At 44.1% G+C, this 22,517-nt stretch overlaps 1 protein-coding gene across 2 annotated transcripts in view; it reads left to right on the plus strand.

Annotated features, from left to right (window-relative positions):
- The first annotated feature begins 816 nt into the window (after positions 1-816).
- SAG18 (senescence associated gene 18) overlaps positions 817-22,517 on the plus strand; it is a 38,466-nt gene continuing 16,765 nt past the window's right edge. For both annotated transcript variants that reach the window (XM_087388475.1, XM_087388476.1), the window contains exons 1-5: positions 817-1,070; positions 6,205-6,304; positions 6,413-6,533; positions 7,375-7,496; positions 17,619-17,740. In XM_087388475.1, coding sequence (XP_087244601.1) covers positions 914-1,070; positions 6,205-6,304; positions 6,413-6,533; positions 7,375-7,496; positions 17,619-17,740 — 622 coding nt within the window. In that variant the 5' untranslated portion in view covers positions 817-913. The remainder of the gene's footprint in view (positions 1,071-6,204; positions 6,305-6,412; positions 6,534-7,374; positions 7,497-17,618; positions 17,741-22,517) is intronic.

The raw sequence follows: 22,517 nt of genomic DNA on the forward strand, positions 1-22,517 counted from the left end.
TAGTGGGGGGGTTGCTAACAGTTTAAAGTCACTTGCATCTTAACTGCCCCTTTTACCCTAAATCTATTTTTGTTTGGGGGAAGGTGATCCCATCATAATGCAAGCACTCCTCTTGGAAGGCTCTTGTGTCCACATAACACGGAGTAAGTGATGACTATTGCAATTCCCATAAGATGGTGATGCCATCGTTACCCATCCTATCTGATGTGGATGTGGCATGCCCACAACGAGATCAATGCTTGCATGGTGGTGTACCAAGCGGTGAGTCAACTATAGGGATCACCCGAGTGGACTCTACAGGGATTGAAAGTAGGGCATAGCCATTGAAATGTATTGCGCTATTTACTAGTAGGTGGTCTTATTGGGCCGATCCCCCCGGCTGGGAAATTTTTGTCACTCCAGGCCTCATCAAGCTCTAATGTAATGGTATTGTGCGCAGGCTTGGTCCATGGTAGTGCCTGAATTCAAGTGAGACCGACATATCAAAAACTAAATCCTTCCTTACAAGTAGAGGAACAACGAATGCATGAGCATGTGAAGACACACATATGCACACAGGCACGCACACACACATACAAAGACACACCTCGAAAACACACACACACACACACACACACATGCATGCACGAACATAAACATGAACCCCGATGAGCATGTGAAAACACACATACAGTCACACGCATACACACGCGTGGATACGCACACATCAGAGACACACCTCATTAGGCACACACGTGGCAAGATCATAGATGGCCGGATTTTGCCTTGGTCAACCCACTACTTTTACACAAGAAGATTCTTTACCATAACCAAACGGTCCCCGGAAACAGTCCTGTTTCTTCGCCAAGCAATCAATCCTCTCCTCGTCTTCGCCAAAAGCAATTTGATCTAACCTCGCAATTCATTCGCCATAATGATGCGGATTCAAGCCAGTTTGAAGAGTTTTCGCGAGCAGCGCGGCCTCGTTTGGGCCGTTGCTATCATCTGCTTTGTCGTGTTGATGTGCGTCACGCCGCGTATCCCTCAATCTCAGTCGTATCACAAGTTTGCCGATCACCGCAACTTAATCGGTAATCTCGCGTTCCCCATTCAGTGCGTTAGTTCTTTGATCTCGATCGGTAATCAAAGCAGTGATTTATCAACGTTACATCTTGAACTGACTTTGTGATCGGGTCCAATCGACGTTTTGCTGGTACAACTGATAGCGTGAATATACAGCAGGTATAGCTCCCCAAAATTATGTGATCGAAAGTATATATGTTTTCGTGCCCTGCTTTTAATATTTGAAGAGGCTGTCCCGTGTGCTTGCTGATACACCGGTGCGATCCTGCACTCTGCAAGGATTTTAAAGGTGTTTTGCAAGGTTCCTTTCTGTATGTAGGTGCTGAGTCTTTACATTGACAAAGCATGACTTCAGTGAGACAGGCTAGCTATACACTATCTTGATATTAGATCTATGCATAGATTCGCGGTTATGCCACTCAGACGTGACCAGTCCTATTCTGTTTTTATGTGCAACCTTGCAAACAAGGCCATAACCTCAAAGAAGGTATATTTTTCTATTAACTTAGCAGACATGCAAATTCTTTCGTCCAGCGGTGATCAGCTGTTCAACTACATCGATTTATCTTAAGCGGGTGTAGAAGCCCCAACGGCTAAAATTCTTTAGATCAACAAAAATTATAAATTTGTATGATTAGACATATTCTAGTCTTAGAAAGTTCTTAGGCTTTCCTTTCGTTGTACGTTCTTCAACGAGTCCTATCTTCAGATGGTCAAGAGGACCGAATCCTCATACAACTGAATGTATGAGGATAGTCATTCAAAAATGTTTTATCCATCCACTTTGCATTTGTGGTAGGGTAATTTATGGAATTTAAATAGATTTGTTTTCTGTTTGCTGCAGACATGCCTATGCCGCGAATTTTACTAGTCTCTTCTTGATCTTCCACTTACTTGGAGTTGTGGATCATCACGAGGACCATTAGTGTATGCTCCCATGTAACACCCTAAGAGACCGACATGAAAATTGTTATGGATAAGCCAATGAGAAGGAAAATGCAACCGAATGTGTCTTTCTACTGTCTAAAAATCCTCCCCCAAAGGATTTTTTGCTCACTCACGTAGCATTTCAGCACGTTGAAGGCAAGGTGATTGTAAATCTCCGTTTGCCTGTCTGATTGGGGGTGGAAGGAGGTAGAAAAAGACAACTTTGTATGGGAATTGTTGCACATGGCCTGCCAAAGATGACTGGTGAACTTGGCATTCTTGTTTGATGTGATGGCATGCGGCCTCCCACACACCGAGGAACCAATACTCCAGTTGGTGCCAATCGTGAATTCAAATTCCATCTTAGAGTGGTCTTTATCCTCCACAACCTCCATGACGGATACAGCCTTATCCTCAGCATGCTCTGAGCAATTTATGCTGTCCTGGATTTGTTGACCATTGCTCTATATTGGACCTGAACATTGGCACACCTGGATCTTTGCACCTTATCAAGGCAATACTGGGTGTACTCTCCAAGAATAACTCACCCTGTACAACATTAGTTGACTCTGGTGTAGGATCACCTCCCATGGACTTGTCCTCCTCCTCTTGCCAAATGTCATTTTTCTTCTTCTTCTTCTTGCTGTCTTCATCAGAAGAGTCTCCGTCTTTGAAAGCATCCTTGCTTTTCTTATTGGGCGTGCCTTTATTTTGCTTGCCCTCCTCTTTTCCTTTAGTGTAGACATTGAATGCGTTCTCTGTGCTAGGTATTCTCATATAGCTTTTTCTTTGCTTCCTCATGGATCAACAAGTGACCAAGCTCCATGAAAGTCAAAGCTTTGATCTCTCTACAGCTGCCAGGGTTGTCACTAAGTCATTGAAGCTCTTTGCCATTTACTAGTATGAGAGTGGCCAACTGATTGCTGTTCACCTTCTGACCTACAACAGCCAGCTGATCTTTTAACAGTCAAACAGTATAGATGCTCACTCACCAGGTCACCTTTCTCCATCTTCAGCATCAACATCTCATTTTGGAGCATTACAATGTGACCGCTATTCACCGTCTTGCATAAGTCCTTCAGAATCATCCATGCCTCAGACGAAGTTTCTGCCAATTGAATGTTCAGAAGCACTAGAACTGCAGTTGTCCCGATAATAATTGATAGCGCCTCAACATCTCTAATGACCCATTCTATGACTTCATCTAGATCTGCCGTTAGGATTATCTTCCGTGCTGCATCCTCTTGGTCCTCTGGTTTCAGTTCCGGTCCTTTAGTTATCTCTCACAATGCATGTGCAATCATGTGACTCTGAATCTTGATCTTTCTTGGATAGTTTGCACCATCTAGCACCCCCAGTTTGGAATCAGCATGTGGTACACCATGTTGCAATTGTGAGATTTACTACAATGGGAATTCTCATGTACAAACGCAGTGATCTTCTTGTCACACCTTTTCTGATCAGAAGTCGTCTTCCTCTTTCAGTCGTTGATGTCAATCTCTGGATGGATGGCTTGATCAACAAGGCATACACCTTTTGGCTTCAGATCTCACCTTCCTTTGAAGCCCTAGGCTCTCAGATCTCTCTTCCAGTACACCACCTCGCATGGCTCTCCAGACAGGCAGCCGCTTTTGATACCATGTTAGAAGAGACCTAGATAGTATTTACATTCATAGACTCCTATCTAGTCTCTCCATGCATCAAAAATATGTAATGGGTATGTACTATGGTGTTATGCAATGGAAGAATCTGGAGAATCTTAAAGGGAATGCTTAATCCAACTTCAAACTTTATGTGTCCACAAGAGGAACTCACATGCACTAGATCTGGAGTAATTGAGAATAATAGAACAGTCCAAAATATCTCAAAGTATACTGTACCAATGCTGAGCCAAAACAGTTATTATAGATAACTCCCACAGAGGTCCCAAATCCTGCAGCACATGTTCCTGCAGCAGTGTGCTGCCCTGGGTGCTCTATGGTGAGCAGTGAGCACATGTACTTCTCCTACTGCTGCCTTTGCACTCCTAAGGTTGTGACACGACCCCAGCACTCCTGAAACCCCTGACTTGCAAGCAAACACAAGAACACACGAAACATGAGGAATCTGAGCAGGCTGCTCACCACCCAACAATGAATTCTAAGAGATAAGATTCTGAATTGTGAGATGTCCCCTCCAAGCCACAAGCTGAGCTATTGGCACGAACTCCCAACCAGATCCTGACCAGCCTGGTGTCCCATACCACTAGGTGGCACCTAGAGGCCTTGGATCTGTTGCTAGGCCTTGGGCTACGCAAAGATGTAGGCGCGTCTCCGTGACTCGATTCAAGATCAGATCTAGCACTAGGGAACTAGACTTTCTCCCCTCGGCTCCTCAAGACTAAACCTCTGGGCCTCCTTTATAGACTCAGACCCAATGCACCAAAAATAGCGGAGACCTCTATCTGGTTCGTACCCTTGCCATTCAACCCGAGAATCAAGCCTGCCTAGCCCTAAGCCTCCCCAAGCTACCCGAGCTAGTCTTGTGTACCCCAGTACACATCAGATACCAATCCGTGCACATGGTAGGTTGCGTGCTCCTCGGTGAGCTTTAGTGACGCGAGTTCCTTAGACTGCACCGTTCAGCACAAGTGTGCTCTCCTACTGGCTGTAGGTATGCATGAGATGATGCCTCCACAATTGGGCGGCTCCTGGACTGAACTACCTAATTCCCACACAATGGGGCCTTCTCTAGGGCTGTATAGATAATAGCCCTCGCCCTGAACTGAAATGTCTTCTGGAGTAAAGGGTCCATTAGCTTAGGAACAAGACTGTTTCAGTGCTGAAGGTGAAGTGGAAGGATCGTGCATAAGAGGATAGTACTTTGGAAAGGATTCTATTCAGCACCAGTTTCTACAGTTACTGTCTCAATCCTTCTTTGTTGTGTCCACATTTGGACATAACATGGCTAGTGTTAAGGAGGTCAGGCTAACCTTGGGTCATGTAACCTAAACCAGAGACAGTTAGGACATGATGTACCTTTGGTATAGTCAGGGTAGACTTAGGGTTGAGACACCTAAGACACCCTATACCTATAAAAGTGCGAGTCTGAGCTCATTGGGGTATCATTCGAGTGGGGCCTCCTGAGAATACCCAGCTAGGATGGAGCCCATCCAGGGCTATCACTCCCTATTGACATTCGTGCGCAGATGGGGCTGCATGGTATGGGATGCGTAGTTGTACCTGGGAGTTCATTGGTTCAGGGTTGCCTGACGTCTAGTTTGGGGGTGATCTGTGAGGGTCTACGGTTACACCATGTGTGTCCCTGTTTTTGTGCTCTATGCAGTAGCTTGTGGATAGAGGATAGCATTGTACCTCTAGATTAAGCTGTAAGGGGTGTTTCTCCCACGCTCAAGCGTGGTGTGAATGTTCCCATTGGGCATGGGGGTGTGAGGCACCTATGTCTCAAGAGCCTTCCCCAAAGTGGGAGAAGGTAAGGGACGTGCACGCATACACGCGTTATTAGGAGGACAATCTATGAGATTGCTGCTTATGGTATTTTCCTTGCAGGTTTTCAAGAGTTTTTAATATACTTTGATGATGCTTTTGGCAGATACTCTTGCTTCTTCACTTACTTGTGCTCAATAAATGTAGGCAGCCATGTAATGTGTAGGGAGGAAAATTAGTATGAATGTTCGAGCATGTGTCCCAAAAATAAGCTCGTCTATTTCTGCTCGATGGGTACAGTGAAAGCTGTAAGGCTGCAAAATTATAGGTGGGGCTTGTTCTCTCGAACTCCCTATAGTTATGCACCTTCATCTTGCTTGTGGAAGATACTGGTAACCCTATGGATTGAACATGTTTAGAGTAAACACATAAAGCACCATAGTAAATCATGAATTGTTTTGATGTCGGTGCTCCAGCCTTAAATGAACAGCCTGTTTCAAGAATTGTTGATCTTTATAGAGTTAAGTGAACAGCTTGCTTCAACAGCTGTCTGTCTGTAGAGGAGCATTGTAAGAAGTAAGATGAAAATACCATGCTTTAAATTAAGATGGGTGTTCTGTTGAAGAACAGGAACCTTTTTTTCAAATGACAGTGTAAATATTTTTGAGGGTCTTGATGTATTTAAATAATTGGATGATGTACGCATCATTGTTTGATATTCCGCTCTTAGTCTCTTTTATGTTGGAAACAAACCTCTGCAAGTTTGACACAAATGTTTTCTATGTTTCAGGTGTTCCAAACTCGTTAAATGTGATTTCAAATTTCCCCTTCTTAATTATTGGAGTTGTTGGGCTTGTGCTGTGTCTCCATGGAAATTACCTAGGGTTAAGGTACCATCGATGCTTCATTTTGTTTGACGTCTTCGTATTTGGATAATGTGAATATAAAACTTCTTTTTAGTTGCTTTCATTATATTTGCTATATGATGTCTTATGCAGCTTACGAGGTGAAGTATGGGGCTGGGCCTTCTTTTATATTGGGGTTACAGCTACAGCGTTTGGTTCTGCATATTATCATCTCAAGCCTGATGATGCAAGACTTGTGTGGGATCGTCTTCCAGTAAGTTTGGCTCAGCGTCCACTCCTCTAATTGGGAAATATACAAGAATAATTCATTCCAGGAGTGAGTACAAAAAACATCCTTGTGGCATGGATAAATGAAACTTGCAAGAATGTCTAATTTTGAATGTTCTTGTGAGAGTTATGATGGATGCATAATTTATGGGCAGCTTGAGGTATGGAGTCATAAACCCTTTTATCTTAGGTCAGGGCAGATTGATGGCTTTTAAAGTGAAAGCTTTGTTGATGGGCAGCAAGCACCATTGTAATTATGTGTATATGTATTCTGACGTGGAAGAGGAAATGATCTTGATGACTGAGCATGCCATACTGCACTTGTGCTACACATCAGGTCTTTGCCATGCCATCAAGATAGCCATAAATACTTCATGGGCGACCTTCAACTAAAACTTAAGCGTGTTCATGTCCTTTTGGAAGGAGGCCTTGCTTCTGCAGTGAGGCTGGTCTATGTGCTGAACAATTATATAAAACCAGTTGTCCGCTAGTATTAGCATTCTGTCTATGGGAGAGCTGCTGCATCTGTTGTTCTGGTGTGTAGGATACTCTTGGTCTAAAAAACTAAGGAACCACCTCCTCGAGGACTATTTCTGATGAAAACGATATAATATACTTTATGTCTTGACATGTAGAGCAATAATACTTCTTTGCAAATCTGTTGATGATCTGGGAAGGCTCATTTCATGAATGGTTTTGACTTGCATGCTATTTAAAATTTGTAGAGAATGGAATGTTTCAGTTTATCATCCCTGTATTCATTTAAGGATGATGTTTCTGCTTATGGATTATACATACATACCTCTTGATTGCGGCTTGCTTCGCAGATGACCATTGCCTTTTCTTCAATAATGGCAGTCTTCATTATTGAAAGGATAGATGAACGCAAGGGAACGGCATCCCTGGCTCCTCTTCTTCTTGTTGGAGCTGTGAGCGTTGCTTATTGGAGGTGAGTCTCGCACTTTGATTTAATATCTTTGTGCATTGAGTGCAGAAAAATTGGCGTAAGCTAAGTTCAGCTTTATTTGGAAGCAATATCTCATAGATCGAATTGATCCTTAAATACTGCATCAATGCATTAAGCCAGCCTATATTTCAGAAATGTTTGCCAATTGTGCTCCAAGAAGATTTCCCCTTCTCGTCTCCATTTAGAAAGTCGACTTCAAAGATGGGCCACTAAGGATGGGCTGCCAATGCTATGACTGTCCGCATCGTCGATGTCGGGGCAAAAAGTCTCATAACACTTCAAACATTCTATATGTACAAAGCCCTTGTATCTATCTCCATCTTTAAAGTTTATCTACTATGCAGCTGTCCGCTCTAGATAACCATCAATCTCCTTTGCCATAGAACTAATATCAAGGAGATTTGTAACCTTAAACTCCTCAAATACCATCGTAGTATGTTCCTCTCCTTTTTAACTTAGTCGTCTTTGGCTCCTCTATCTCAGTCCTCATCTCAAATTCCTTCCTCCTTTTCTTAAACAGCTAATCTAGGGGTGCAAGCTAGCTATCAAAGGCTGGTGGAGCTTCTGCGTGCCTCTCTTCCCTAAATATCTTGGATTTGGGTTTCTATCCCTTCTCTTCTCACCACAATCTCTATCTCTGGATAAGCTCTGGACTCCTCATTTTACCCTGCATGCACTTTATGCTCCGTGACTACACCTAGCATAAACTCTTAATCTCTGGTCATTGTCCTATTTAGAATGTAAACAACAACTGTATTGACAGCTTCCCCAAAGGAGGACCAGAATGTTTCCTCCTCCTCAGCATGCTCAAACCCATCTCCACAATACCGGTTCTTTCGTTCATTCGGCTAGGATTCATTTGCCATTGTCAATTGCCTTCTGCTTCTGTAGTGCTTACGGTAGGCATGCAAAGACTCATGAATTCTCCCCCTCTATCTGCTTAGAAAGTATGAAGTCTTTGCGTGTCTCTTTCTTGACCTTGGCTCTCCATTCCTTAACTTTTTAAAGGCATGTGACTTCTTAGAGATAAAATACATCCAAACCATTTTATATATTCATCAATGAAAAAGAAAAATACATTGACCTTGAGATCGACTTGTTAGAAAACAGAGACAGAGGTTGCTTGCTGTAGCCAACACTCCTGCAAGATATGTAGCCACAATGCTAAAATCAAATCTCGCTCATTTCCGTTGTGCACACACAGGTGTATATAGAGACAGACACAAACATAGACACATCTTGAACGGTACACACTATAGTAGAACAACAAAACATCTAATGTAGATTGCTCCAAAGATGGACAAAACCTGATACTCAGCGTGCCACCATCTAGCAGATAAGGTACTGCCTAGGCGTGGACCTGGCACCTTACAGAGCTGTCGTCTACCTCCTCCTGGCTTGCTGTAGTGACGCTTTTCTGGGCACTCCTTGCTGCTTCAAGAAGACCTGCAGCCTGACTGGCTCGTCCACTCTCTAGACCCTTGGACCTCCCTGCTGCTGGAACTGCAGCCGCTCTACGGGCACCAGTGATGCTGAATCCTTGGGCATCCCTGCTGCTTTGAAGGCAGTCAATGCTGAGGCACCTCTGATTGATTCCGGGCCTTGCCGCTGCTCTGCAACAGAGTCAATTGTGAGGCTTTGTGAATGATTGCCAAGATCCTAGTGGGGCCTTTTTATAAGGCTGAAATGCCCCTAGTTTGGCCGATGAGACTGATGACTCAGCCGACCAGACTGTTAGAAATAGACCAACAGAGGGTACGCACAACGGAAGACTGATAGAATAGCCCAGGAGCTCAAACAGTGTGTGTAGGGTGTGGAATCACAAACTTCTTAACTTAATGTGCATTAGATAGATGTGCAGACTCATCAATAGACGATGAACCAGCCAGATAAAGAAACCACCAAAATAATATATTTCCGACCAAAGCTATGGACACAATACAAAAGAGATAGATCTAGAGTCCCACCAATGGTGTGGTCCTCTGATCTTACCACAAGGTCCTTCTCCTATCTGCCGGCTATCTCTAGACTCGAGCCTGCGTGCTCCACCTCGAGCGTATGTAGACTCTCTGTCCGGATCTCAGCACCCTGCTACCCTGGTAGGCAGCCTAGGGTTCAGCCTTGTGAGCTAAGTCTGCAGCAGCACCTCCAGCACTCCTTTACCTCCTGGTTGTAGGCCAAAGGATGAGGGTAAGCTGCTCCTATCTGCTCCTCTGGTGGCTGACCTGCTGGATATGAAGAATGAGGCTGGATGCCTCCTTTTATAGGCCCAAAGGGCCCCTTTAATTGACCGATTGGCCTGCCCTAATATGGCCGACCAGTCTGCCATAAAACCTACCCCACAGGCCCCTATTTATTGGGCTGTGGGCACATCTCTAGGGCTGTGTGCTTCCTGCCTAGAAGTGGGGCCCACTTGGGGGCTCATAGGTGTGGACTTGACCTCTAGCTCCAACACACTCTATAGTCATCTTTGCGCATAAGTCGATGCTGCTTGCCGTCCATGCAGGCCTAGCACACATCTGGAGTGCATGTGCCATGCGATCTATGGAAGTCTTCCTATACGTGAAAGGACTTTACCTGATGTGGCCACACGTCTCATGCCACAACCTAGAGTTTCTTAGACAAGCATGGCACTAATTTTATACAGTGTGTTTTCTTTGATCCCTTGTGCAACTACTTTTCGTTAGACTTTATGATCAATTTTTGACTGTTGGATTCAGCCTAATCGCTGTCTCATTTGAGACAGCTATGAATGCACTTTTTTTCTAGTCAATAATGCTTCTTACAAAAAAAAAGTGTGTGTGTTGTTGGGATATCTCAAGGTGTATGCCTCAGGCACACCTTATGTTTCTATGTGTGAGTGCTAGAGGCACAGTTAGGTGCCCACAAGCACAGTTAGGTGGTGGAAGAGCCACATAGGATGATTGAGAGAATCTAGGAGCAGATTGAGGAGATGATTGTGGAGCTCTGAAGTCATCAGTGATGTCAGTGAGCATGTATGAGGTGCCTACTTAAGGACCTCACTCTTCTTCATTCTACAAGCAAGTAATGCAAGTATTCTGAGTTTGTGTCCACTCTTTCCTTTCCTTTCAGTTTACCAACATGGTATCAGAGCCCTTTGATCCCCCTTGAGCCCATTTCTGCCACATCATCTTCTTCTTCTCCATTTTCCTCTTTCTTCCCAAAATCTTTGAGAGCTTGGTTCTCCACCTACAAACGACCATTGCCCAAACCCTCTGAGCTGGAAACTCCTCTAGTATGGGCGAACTTCCACCTGCAAGCAATTGAAGAAAAAACGTCTGTGGTGGCTGCCATTCCCCAAACAGCGCATTTTTTGCCATTTCTTCTACTGCTCAATACTCCCTGCCTGCTCCGCCATTGCCTGAGCCCTCTTAGGAGTAGATGGGCGACGTCAAGACGAAGATTTTGAGCCATTTTTCAGCTCATTTGGTTCAGTAACGAGGGAGAAATCGTCAAAACTCAGGTTCAGCCTGTAGCAACTCTCCCGGGTAAAAGTGCGCACCATTTCGTCCAACCTCTGTGCTGGATCCTCTTTGGTATATGAGCTTTCTTTTGCTTCAGAAAGCCCTCTTTTCCTTGCTTTGAAGAGTGAGCTACAAGCCCTCCAAGTTCAGCCTTTTAGTTTTGACAGTTTTGGACAAGTTTTTGAAGATGATGCTACATAAAATGCTACTCTAGCATTTCTGGTTTTTTGAAACTTTCAATAACTTCAGTACAAGTGTGGCTTCAGTTTTGTTTTGAATTGCTAGACCTGGTTTTGATTGGAAAGTATATATTTTAGCCACTTCTATGAAGCATGTAAGAAGAAGCATCATTGATTGAATATTGATCACTAGTCTTTGCTACATCAAGTGCTCATATTTTGGGAGTCTTTCAGTTATTTTTTTGCCTTGTAAGAGACATAGAAACTGCCCAATATCTGGGTTAGACCCTCTCATGGCTACCCTATTGAATCTAGAGAAGTTCAATGGAAAGGGCTTCCACACATGGCAGATGAAGGTGAAATTTGCATTGATGAGGGAGAACTTATGGGGACTTGTCAAACCGACTCCTACCGCTTCTTCTACGGCCTCCAATGCTGGAGAATCCTCAACTCCGACACGACTGGCAAGGGATTCAGCTAGAGAAGAAAAAGCATATGGTATCATTGCTCTTGCTTTAGGAGATGATTATATTCACCATATCTCTGACTTGGAGTCTCCTTCAGAAGCTTGGCAGAAGCTTGACATGATTTTTGGTGCTAGCTCTCACATTTCTAAACTATCACTTAAAATCTCTTTCTTTGAATTGAAGATGGCTAGTGGTACTACTTTGGCAGCTCATGTCAACTATATGCGGAGTCTTATGACTCAATTAGCTTCTATTAACTCTCCTATTACTCCAGATGATGCTATGGCAGTGTTACTTAAGAGTATGCCTGAAGATTATGATCACATAGTTAGCACTTTGAAAAATCTTCCTAATCCTAATCTTGAAGGTATTATCTGTGCTCTCCAAGAAGAAGAAAGGCATATGAAGCTCAGGAAAGGCAATGACACTGTTTATGCTGTAAAAGTCCAGAAGGGCAAGTATACCCCTTGCAATCACTGTGGAAAGACAAATCACCTTTCAAAGGACTGCTTCAAAATTAATCCATGCACATCAGATTCTCATGCCTGGTGACACCCGCTGGCTGGGACAGTTCACCCCCCGCGGCATTCCACTGGTGATCGCAGGACGTTTGGATGACTCTTCTATTTCCTTCTTCGCGGTCTCTGGGGATGGCCGACTCAGGAGAGAGGGTGCGCTCATCGACCCCCTACTCCCGTGGCAGAGGGTTCGGGTCGTAGGCCTCTTGGGGAAGGTCTGGCGTACCGACCCTAGCATCGAGCAGGACCAGGTGCAGCTTTGGCGCCTTTGGCTCTGGGAGGGGCGGGCCTTGTCAGAGCTTGAGTGGGACCCAGGAGAGTGGTGGTGGCCAGAGATTGTGACAGGACAGGGGCCGACCTCCTTCTTCGCCTACAGTACGACTCTGGGCAGGCGAGTTCTCGGGAGGATGCAGAGCCGCCCCCCCACCCAGCGACCCAGCTGGTACGCACAGGGTATTTCCAGGTTCTTTTTGCAGGCATTCTGGAAGGCCTTGTGGGAGAGCTGGCGGCCGCGGAAGATCTCATACTTCCTGTGGCTTCTTGCCCACAAAGGTCTTCCAGTGGGGAGCTGGTTGAGGCAGATAGGCCAGGACGGTTGCTGCCAGATTTGCCATGCGGATGAGGAGACACCAAAACACTGCTTGTGGAGCTGCACGCGCGCCCAGGAAGTGTGGAGGTGGACTTCTGGGATTCTTACTCGCGCAGCACCAGAGCTAGGATTGATCACTTGGGGCGCGTTCTGTTGGTGCAGCACTGCACCTGGTCTTCATCACTTATTCGAGGCATGCCAGCAGGACCCCACTTTCCTTATTACACAGGGGACGTGGGGACCGCTCGAGGGCATCCCACAGCACCTAGCAGAGGCTGATACAGGAGTCCGGGAGAGGCAGCCAGTCTGGGAGATTATTAGCAGCATCACAGGGTGGCACATCTGGACCTCGCGCTGCGCGCAGATCCTAGGTGGCACCTCCTTATCTACTGCCCAGATCATGGCGGAGATTTGGAGTGAGATTATTCATACTCTCAGAGGCCAGTGGGACGAGATTCAGGGAGACTCCCGGGCCGGTCAGGAGAAGCGGAGACGCTTCCTCCGGGCTTGGGACACACAGGGCCTCTTCTTCGCGCAGACTACGCAGGGCCTTCGGTGGCATTACTCACCACCCCGATGGCTGTTCATTCATACTCGTCTTATCCCTCCGTGAGAGGATGGTTTATTTTGCTACCTTTTAGGGCTGCGTCCGATTTGTGAACGCAGCCGTCAGCTATAAGCTGACCTCTTGTATCTTGTTCTCGAAGTAATATAATTAGCAGTGTTTTTTCGGCAAAAAAAAATTAATCCATGCAAGCACTGTGGCAAGAACAACCATAACGAGAAGTTTTGCAGAGCCAAAGCAAAGAAAGAAAATGCAAATCTACTTTCAGTTGATGAGCCTCCACAAGATGAAGCATCCTTTGAAGATTATGCATTTTAAAACATCTCTATGTATGCTCCAGATCTCTCTTTTTATGTCAAGGTACTCAGCCTGGATAGTCCTCCAAAATAAATGAAATAAACTATTGTGTTTTGTGTGTTTTGTAAACACCTCTGGTCACCTTATGATGTAGGCCATGTGTATGTTTTGCTCCATGGTACCTCCTGCAGACATTGTGTGCATGTACATGCAGGGGAGATAACCATTGGAAGGTCTTTTTGTATCCCTTTTGTTTACCTTACACCCAAGGGAACCCTTGCTAGCATGAGAACCTAGCCCTAGATTAATCCTTGACCACCATGAGATGGCATGAGAAACTATGAGACTAGATGTATCCTTGACATAGCCTGAGGCATTCCCTTGAGGGGGGGTTTGTTGGGATATCTCAAGGTGTATGCCTCAGGCACACCTTATGTTTCTATGTGTGAGTGCTAGAGGCACAGTTAGGTGCCCACAAGCACAGTTAGGTGGATGATTGAGAGAATCTAGGAGCAGATTGAGGAGATGATTGTGGAGCTCTGAAGTCATCAGTGATGTCAGTGAGCATGTATGAGGTGCCTACTTAAGGACCTCACTCTTCTTCCTTCTACAAGCAAGTAATGCAAGTATTCTGAGTTTGTGTCCACTCTTTCCTTTCCTTTCAGTTTACCAACATGTGTGTGTGTGTGTGTGTGTGGCCTGCATTGCAGCCATCTCTCTCTTGAGAGTTGCATTTTCTGCTCTAAGCTCCTCCATGGCTTTGCAGCCCCCTTCTGATTAGTATCATGACCCCTTCATATTGAATCTTGGGAGTGAGGCTTGATGTGTTGGGCAATGAAACTTGATTTTAAGGTAATCTCTGAAAACACAACTTTTGAGTGTTTTCTTGGCTCATCTTAGAACAAACACATATCTAGGCTTGCTAGGCTCACAACTTAGACTAGAATACGTGTATCTTCTCCAAACTGAAACCAATATTTACGTCTTGACGTTCATTAACTAGTGTGCATGTGAGTAATGTTTTATTAATTCACGAAGCGACATTTTATAGGAAAGATAATTTCTAGTTATTGTATTTTTTCTATTCAATTCAGTTAGAATAATTATATATTATCAGATTACTATAATCAAATCTAACAGCTGATTTTAGCTTTTTAGCTTTTCTTTACTTTCTTGGCTTTTAGCTTTTGTCCCTCGTTCAATTCTACCTAGTAAATTGGGATTTGATCTAGAACTAGTTGCTTGCTCCTGCCATCTCTTGCCATGATCCTGCCATCTACTTGTTGCTGTCACACGCTCGTTCTGAATCTCCTGTTTTACCAGCGGCTGCTTCTAAGACCCATTAAAGCATTCGTATCAGTGAATCTCTAAACCATAGCCCTGTTGCATGTTCCAGTCACCTGTTTCTTGCCATTGCCCTCTTGCTATAACACCTGCATTTTTTACTCCGGCCACCTAGAAGTAGTTTTTCTTAAAGTCTTTCATGGCAGGCAACTTGTACCCCCTTTTCAGAGGGGGGCAGGAGGGTGGTCATTATCTTGTATACGGATAACTTCATCATCACTAATGATAAAAGAAAGGAAGATTCAAGAGGTGAAGGTTTTCTCAAGGAGGAGTTAGAGATGACGGACTTCATACTTCATTATTCATATGCAGTGAGGTTTGGTAGAAGTCAGACATGATTTTCATCTTTCGGGAGACTGTCATGAGGTTTTGAACAGATTCTAGATGGAATATGTGGAGGTGGCAACTGCAATGGAGGTGAGGGCCAAGATGAGCACTCATGATAGGTCTCGGTGGATACTACTGAGTGTTGATCGTTGATTGATATTGGACTCGACCAATATTGGACTAGACATTAGTTTTCAAGTGACTCCACGGGTCTTTAGAAACCCTGTATAGCTGCTTATGCTTGGGCACTGATGACGACATAAATGTTGCTTTGCTTGCTAAGTATGTCTTCCTTATGTTTTTCAAAAAGTTTTTGTTACCTCTTTTTTCTTCTCTTTTGTTTTCTCTTTTATTTTCTGTGTAGATTTTTGGACTTTAGAACAAAAAATCTAAATTTGTATGATTGGATATATTCTAGTTTTTCAAAGGTATATTAGTTTTCAAGTGTTTCAAGCTCAGGAGAAGCACATTGAGGTTCAGTATCAGTTTATCAAGGAGTTGATTCAAAACAAACAGGTTGAGTCTGTTTCCCACCTATCGTGGATAACGCTTCTGATTCGTTCATGAAAGCTCTTCTTGGATAGCAGATGGAGCATGTCATTACACACATGGGCGTTGGCCCACAGCGGTGTCAGTGAGAGAACGTTTTGGAGGTCACTGCCCTACGTGGGAGCCCTCATATGAGGAGGACATAGGACAGATAGACCTGAGCAGATTAAGGGTAGTAGACAGGGTAGATGAAGGGTGGATCTGTGCTCAGAGGAGGCCTGTCTACATGCACCTATGGCGGCCATTTGGCAGCAGTTTTTGCCCATAAATAGGTGAGGTTTTGGACCTGGCAAGGTTCAGAGGGCGGGTAAGCCCAGATTTAGGATGACTGTTGGGCTATTTAAAGTAGGTTGGCTGAGTTGGCAGCTAGGTCGGGTCATTCAGACCTGGGTCAGCCATCTTGGGTGGCCCTTGAGCTTGCTCCAGTGAGGTGGTTAAGGGGTTATCCAGCCCTTCCTTGGCTATAAAAAGGAACCATAAGGGCACTCCATCGGTATCCCACAGAAGTCTCTTCTTTAGGCATGTGGGAGCAGCAGCAGTTCAGCCCCTTAGTCCTCAAGATTCTCTCAGTTTGCAGCCTTTGCTGGATGCTTGTAGCACATTTTGGTACGTCCATCGCCTCGTTTGGTGGAGATACTCAGTGAGAGATTTTGGCTGTACTATCTACTGTCCATTTCAAGGTTTGTGTGTCAACTTGAACAATTGTATGTGAGATTGGAGAGATATTTCAAGGTCTTATGAAGGTATTCTGCTGCAAGGGTCGGCTACAGCAAGCAGCCCTCCTTTTTGACACTCTCATACACAGCAAACAATGGAGATAATTGCAGCAATGTGACTACTGTGAAAAATCTAGGGAAGCTCTTCATTCAGAGGCACGATGGAACTTAGAAGTTAGTACGCATTGTCTCAATCAGTTTGAGGCTATTCTGTTCTTTACTAATAGACAACAAGGGGAAGTACCTCCTAGCTTTCTTGCACCTGGAAGAGAAGCAATCATGTGGTGGCACAAGTGGTGCACTGACCATTATGTCTCCAATTTCGAGCAGCCCAGAACTTTGGAATAGACCTTCCCTTTTGCCCTTACATTTTAAAAGAAACGTTAGTCTCCCTTTTCCAAGTTGCACCTTAGTCTTTTATGCTTATCTTCCTATCTGTAGCACTGATCTGCCTAGGCACACCTTGTCTAAGTGTCTGTTGATTTTGATATACTACTTGTCGCTGCAAATGTCATAAGTACTAAGCAGGCAAAAAGTACAATGATCTACAGGTGATGCATATTAAAGTCCATTGTTTGAAGCTCTGTGAGCAGAGTTTATTCATCAAAACCGCATGTTGTCCTGTTGCAATTTGAATATAATTTCCTCAGTCTGGTACACGAGCAGGCATGCAAGTCTCTTGTGGTTCTTGTTCATGGTGCACCTGCATGTTCATCTAATTCTCCGTCCATGTTTGTGCGTTTTGTTCAATCCGCAATGTAAAAACTGCATTTGCTGATCTTTCCTCTCTTGTGCTAGTTTCGTTTTGGCTGAATTATCGTGAGTGCCAAGGAGTAATACTACCTCAGCTTGTCGGTCTGTGTGTACATGTGTGATGTTTATCATGCAGATTGCACCTACTTTTGGCCCTTGGATCGTGATACATTCTATGCTTGAGAAGTTTATGTTTGAAAATGATGCCAGACTTGCACACGTTGCTGATTTGGGAGTGAACTGAACTGTCCGTTGATCATTTTGTCAAAATTTTTATATATGTACATATGTTGAATTTGCCTCGTTTATGTGCAGGTTTGCAGATGACTTGCGGCCATATGCACTGGTGCAATTTGTACCTTGTATTGCTATACCAGCTATGACTATAGCTTTGCCACCCAAATACACACATTCTGTCTATTGGCTATGGGCTGCAGGTGAGAACTTCACACATGTTGAATTAGTCTCTTCTGTGTTTATTTCAGAATTTGTGGCATAAAATATTTCCCGTGAATTTTAATAGCTACGCAGAAAGATAGTTTCCCCCTTTCAGTCATAACTCCTGTGCTTCCCACCCCGGTCACTGCACACAAGAACATTTCCCTTGGAAGGTTTGTCCAATTTCTCTGTTGTAAGTTCACTCATTATAGTATGAAATGGCTGTGTCTGATGTTCTATTTCTAGCCCCTGGCATACTAGCATTTATACAATGTTCTACATCCACTGTTCATGTAGTCAAAGGGGATGTAACACCAGGTGGGATATTTGAGGCCTCGGGCTTTCTACTTAGCTTGTTACAAAGGTCAGTTACAAAGGTCAGTTCTCGCAGTGTTAAAGCTTAATTTGAAAACCGACTCCACATGATTGCTTCTCTTCTAGGTGCAAGAAAGCTAGGAAAATGCGAAACCTTGCTTGGAGTCAATGGAGGACCTCAGCTATGATCAAAACTACACATTTTTCTTATACTCAAACTCTATTTAATGAATGGCTAAAAGAAAGGCAAGAGTGGAGTCTGGACTTGACTTGTTGACGGAGGACGCTACCTGTGACGGCGAGTTTTTTAAAATTCCTGTCACAAGGAGAAATAACAAATGAGCCTCTGACAAAGAGCGCTATTCATGTAATTAGTGCTAAGTAACTGTTTTTATGTAACTGTGACAATATATTTCTTCTCAAGGCGAAGCAGAATGGTTGCTATTACATCCTTGCCAAAACTCTTGAAAAAACCAAGAAGCAACCCAACAAAAATGTAAAAGGGAGACCCTTCAAAGAAGAGGTGACAGAACACCTGCTTCTGAAGAGCTGCAGACTTGACTTCTAGATGGAAAAGGGAAAAAAAGCATACAATATTGTGTTCAATGGCAATTAAGCAGCTTTGGAAGAAACCCCAGACTGAGCTCCAGGAAGTAACGGAGCAATCGGGAAATAAATAGAGACCTGCTCAATGGCTTTCCGCAGTAGGAGTTCCCTGTGACATACCTGTGGAGCAGTAGCAAAGAAAGCACCTTACATACATTCAATAGAAATGGGCATCAAGAGGAATGTGTATTAGTAAGTCATGACATCTCTTTGGTTTGTAGGGCATCTTCTCCCTGTTCTAGTGATGCCCTATGGGCCCTGGTATGTGCCTTGTAGGCATAGTTATAGGTACTTAGTGTATTTTGTGCCTATTATGCCACATAGGACACTTAGTCCTAAGTGACACCTAGGACACTTAGTCCTAGGGTCTACCTACAAGTACTATGTACTTTTCTTTTCATTTTAGTCTAGTTGACATGACGGCTGATAACTATCGACTCTTGTACCTTGTACTTGCTCTCTCGTTTATCGATCCTACAGTGGTATCAGAGCCAGCCTTACACTTGTCTTCCAGCTCTCCTGAGCCCCTTGAGTCCTCCATTGCTCATTGGGAGTCTGATCCTCTGCTGGTCGTCACTGTTCCAGCCTGTTCGAGGCTCTCCAGCTGCTGCCCAAGGCTCCCAGAGTCTTTTCGTCACCAAAAATTGCCTTATTGCTGCTTCCAGCAGGTGCGACTGCTTCTAGGCCCCTGCTGCAGCACTGTCGAGGTCTTCTATAGCACCCGTGGCCATCTGTCACCACTTTTGTACTGCAGATCCAGGTGGCCAGCTCCCGCGACCTCAACTAGACTCAGATCCAGGCGCCCAGCTCTCATGACCTCTCCAGAGTCATCTGTAGGAGGCGTCCTGCTATCACGACCTGTTCAAAGACCCCCACAGGAAACATCTGCAGCCACGCACTTATTTCGAGGTGCCTGAGGGCTGTTCCAGCTTCGCTCAAGCCGCCTTGTGCACTTAATCTGCTGCAGCAGCTCCGTGGTCTGTCATACTCTACCTACAAAGGTCTTTTGGGTCTCAGCCTCAAGTTCAGGGGACTAGAAGCTGATTCACAGGCAACATTTGCAGTCTTTTACTGTTTTTTTGACAGTTTTTACTGTCAAACCCTAATTTCCAGCAGAAAAATTTAGGGCTTTTGACATTTGGACCTTCAACCTGTTAACTCAACACTTTGGACAAGGTTGACAACTGAAATCCTTCCAAAAATTGAAGTTTTCAGTCAATTTCAGGTTCAGGACTGTCACATTGTGCCACGTCATCACTCAGGTCAACAAAATTTGGTGCTTTTGTGTTGGGAGCTCAATTTCAGCTGGTAACCCTGTTTCTATACCTTGCTGCACATATTTTCAGTCTATTTGCTCTCTCTATTTCATCATCTGAGCAAGAAAAGGGACCGTGTTGCCTTGAGGCCCAGTTCAGCCTCCTGGAAATATCTGTTGTTAGTTCACAGGTGTTTGGGACAGTAAATCATATTTTTTGCAGTTTAAAGCCTTGAGGCTATACTTTGGTCACTTTGTCAGTGCATTTCTATCAGTACTATTTACAATGGCTGGGAACAATCACGACTTTTTTGGCATTCTTCGTGAAGATGATAAGTTGGATGGGACCAACTATCCGATGTGGTCCTATCTAATGAAACATATTCTTGTTGCAAGGCACTTTTGGAATATTGTTTCTGGGGTTGATCTAAGGCTAGCCAATGCTACAGTGGTTGCCTCTACTGCTGGTCCCTCTGCAGAGGGTACTACTCCTGATGCCTTATCTTCTAGCACCCCTGTTGTTGCTCCCCCAACTCAGGAACAATCAAGGTGGGATGCCAGAGATGCAAATGCACATTCTTGTATTGCTTTATCATGCAAGAGAATCATTATTCCACACATCCGATCTTGCAGGACAGCAAAGGATGCTTGGGACAAATTGGCTTCTCTTTATCAGATTCGCAATGAGGCACATGTTGCATATTTAAGAAGGCAATTGCAGGAAGTCAGTATGAATGAAGGTGACTCTATGGATGCATACTTGACAAAGGTCAAGGACCTCATGCAACAGCTTGCCAATATTGATGAGGTGGTATAAAACCAGACTGACCGGTGAAAGACAGCTATGGCTTCAATATCACCACTCTTAAACGACGGGATTTATACTCTCAAAAGCTCTCCCTCACTCCCTCTCTCTGAAGATGCACTAGGGCCCAGGACAAATCGTCGGGCTGGACCCCCCGGAAGGTCTTTATTCATCCAAGATAAAAAAAACTGTTACAGAAGTTCAGCGTAGAGCTATCTCGTAAATCTCTATCACCAAAACGTGAATAATCCCTTTTCTTAACAAGAGCTTCAAGCTCCATTCAAATTGGCAACATGCCACTTGTCTAAAATCTAGATTAAATCCTATTACATGCCACTAAGGGCCATTTTGGAGTCTTCAAAGCTCTCGGTCACACGAACCGCCTCCTAGATGCTTGTCAGGCTCCCATTTCGCTTAGGAAAAATAATCCTTCCTAGTACCTGCAACAATTAATTAAAGCGCACCACCATGGTACCCATTAATTGTTAGCGCTTTGCATGCAAATAACACACTGTGGACTAATCCTAGTCACGGTGGGCGTCCCCACTGAACACATGTGCACATCTAAACAAATATATATACAAATAAATATATATATATTCTCTGGTTGATCGGAGTCAACACTCTTGATTATAATTAAAGAGCTTTGACCAAAGGTCAAGGCGCCTTAATTATAGCCAAGTCTCTCCAACCGAAGTTGGCACATCTTGGTTAACCGGGGTTAACCCTCTTGGCGTGTGCCAAGTCTTGTTGACCGAGGTCAACACTCTCTGACCGCAGTCAGGTTTACTTGACTAGAGTCAAGTATCTTTGACTGTAGTCAATCCTTTGACCATTAAAATAACTCTTTGACCATAATTAACACATATAAAAGTCTTTAATTATGATCAAATAAATGGTCAACTGTACTTTGACTTAGGATATTTACATTGTGGTGACATCCCCTCTGCTTCTATTCAGTTGACCTCAACTGAAAGCTTCCTTGTAAACATCCAAAAGCTGTGGATAATCGGATAACATGTCTTCGTCCATCCACTTGGCATCTAATGCTGTATAATTCTTGAATTTTACAAGATACCTGTAAAACTTCTTACTTTGAGGGCCTTTACGTACAATATGGTACACAATTTGCTCTAGCTGAAGGACTTCCTCCAGCTCATCCACTTCTGGTGGATCTTCTGATACTGGTTCTGTAGGCTCTGGTCGTTGAAATTTCTTTAGAAGACTCACATGGAATGCATTGTGAATCCTCCAATGCTGTGGCAATGTTAATCTGTATGCAACCTCATTTATTCTTTCTGTAACCCTGAAAGGGCCATAGTATCTGGAAGATAACTTTGCATACACTTCCTGTTTGCCTTTAAACTTGCGGAGCCTAGCTTTTTCAAACCTCAAAAGTACCCAGTCCCCTTCCTTGAGATCTAGCTGTCTCCTATGTTTATTTGCAGCTCTTTTATGTTTCTCTTGAGACCTTTCAATTGCTGTCCGGACTTGGCTGTAAGCTGTCTGGAGGTCTCTTACAAACTGATCAGCTGCAAATATTTCATCTTTGGTCCTCAATATAGGTGGCAAAATCACTTTCCCATATATGACTTCAAAAGGGGCTTTCCCTGTAGAGCTATGTACTGTATTATTGTAAGCAAACTCTACTAACGGTAGGTACTTTTCCCAGTCTGAACTTTGGTCACCCACGTAGCATTTCAGCATATCCAAAATGGTAGAATTTGCTACTTCACTTTGACCATCTGTCTGGGGATGGAAAGAAGAAGAAAAATTCAGATTCGTCCCCATGTTA

This window comes from Dipteris shenzhenensis, chromosome 17 (genome assembly GCF_047967505.1).
Source record: "Dipteris shenzhenensis isolate YYH24624 ecotype China chromosome 17, Dip_SZ_1.0, whole genome shotgun sequence".
In the NCBI taxonomy this organism is placed as follows: Eukaryota; Viridiplantae; Streptophyta; class Polypodiopsida; order Gleicheniales; family Dipteridaceae; genus Dipteris; species Dipteris shenzhenensis.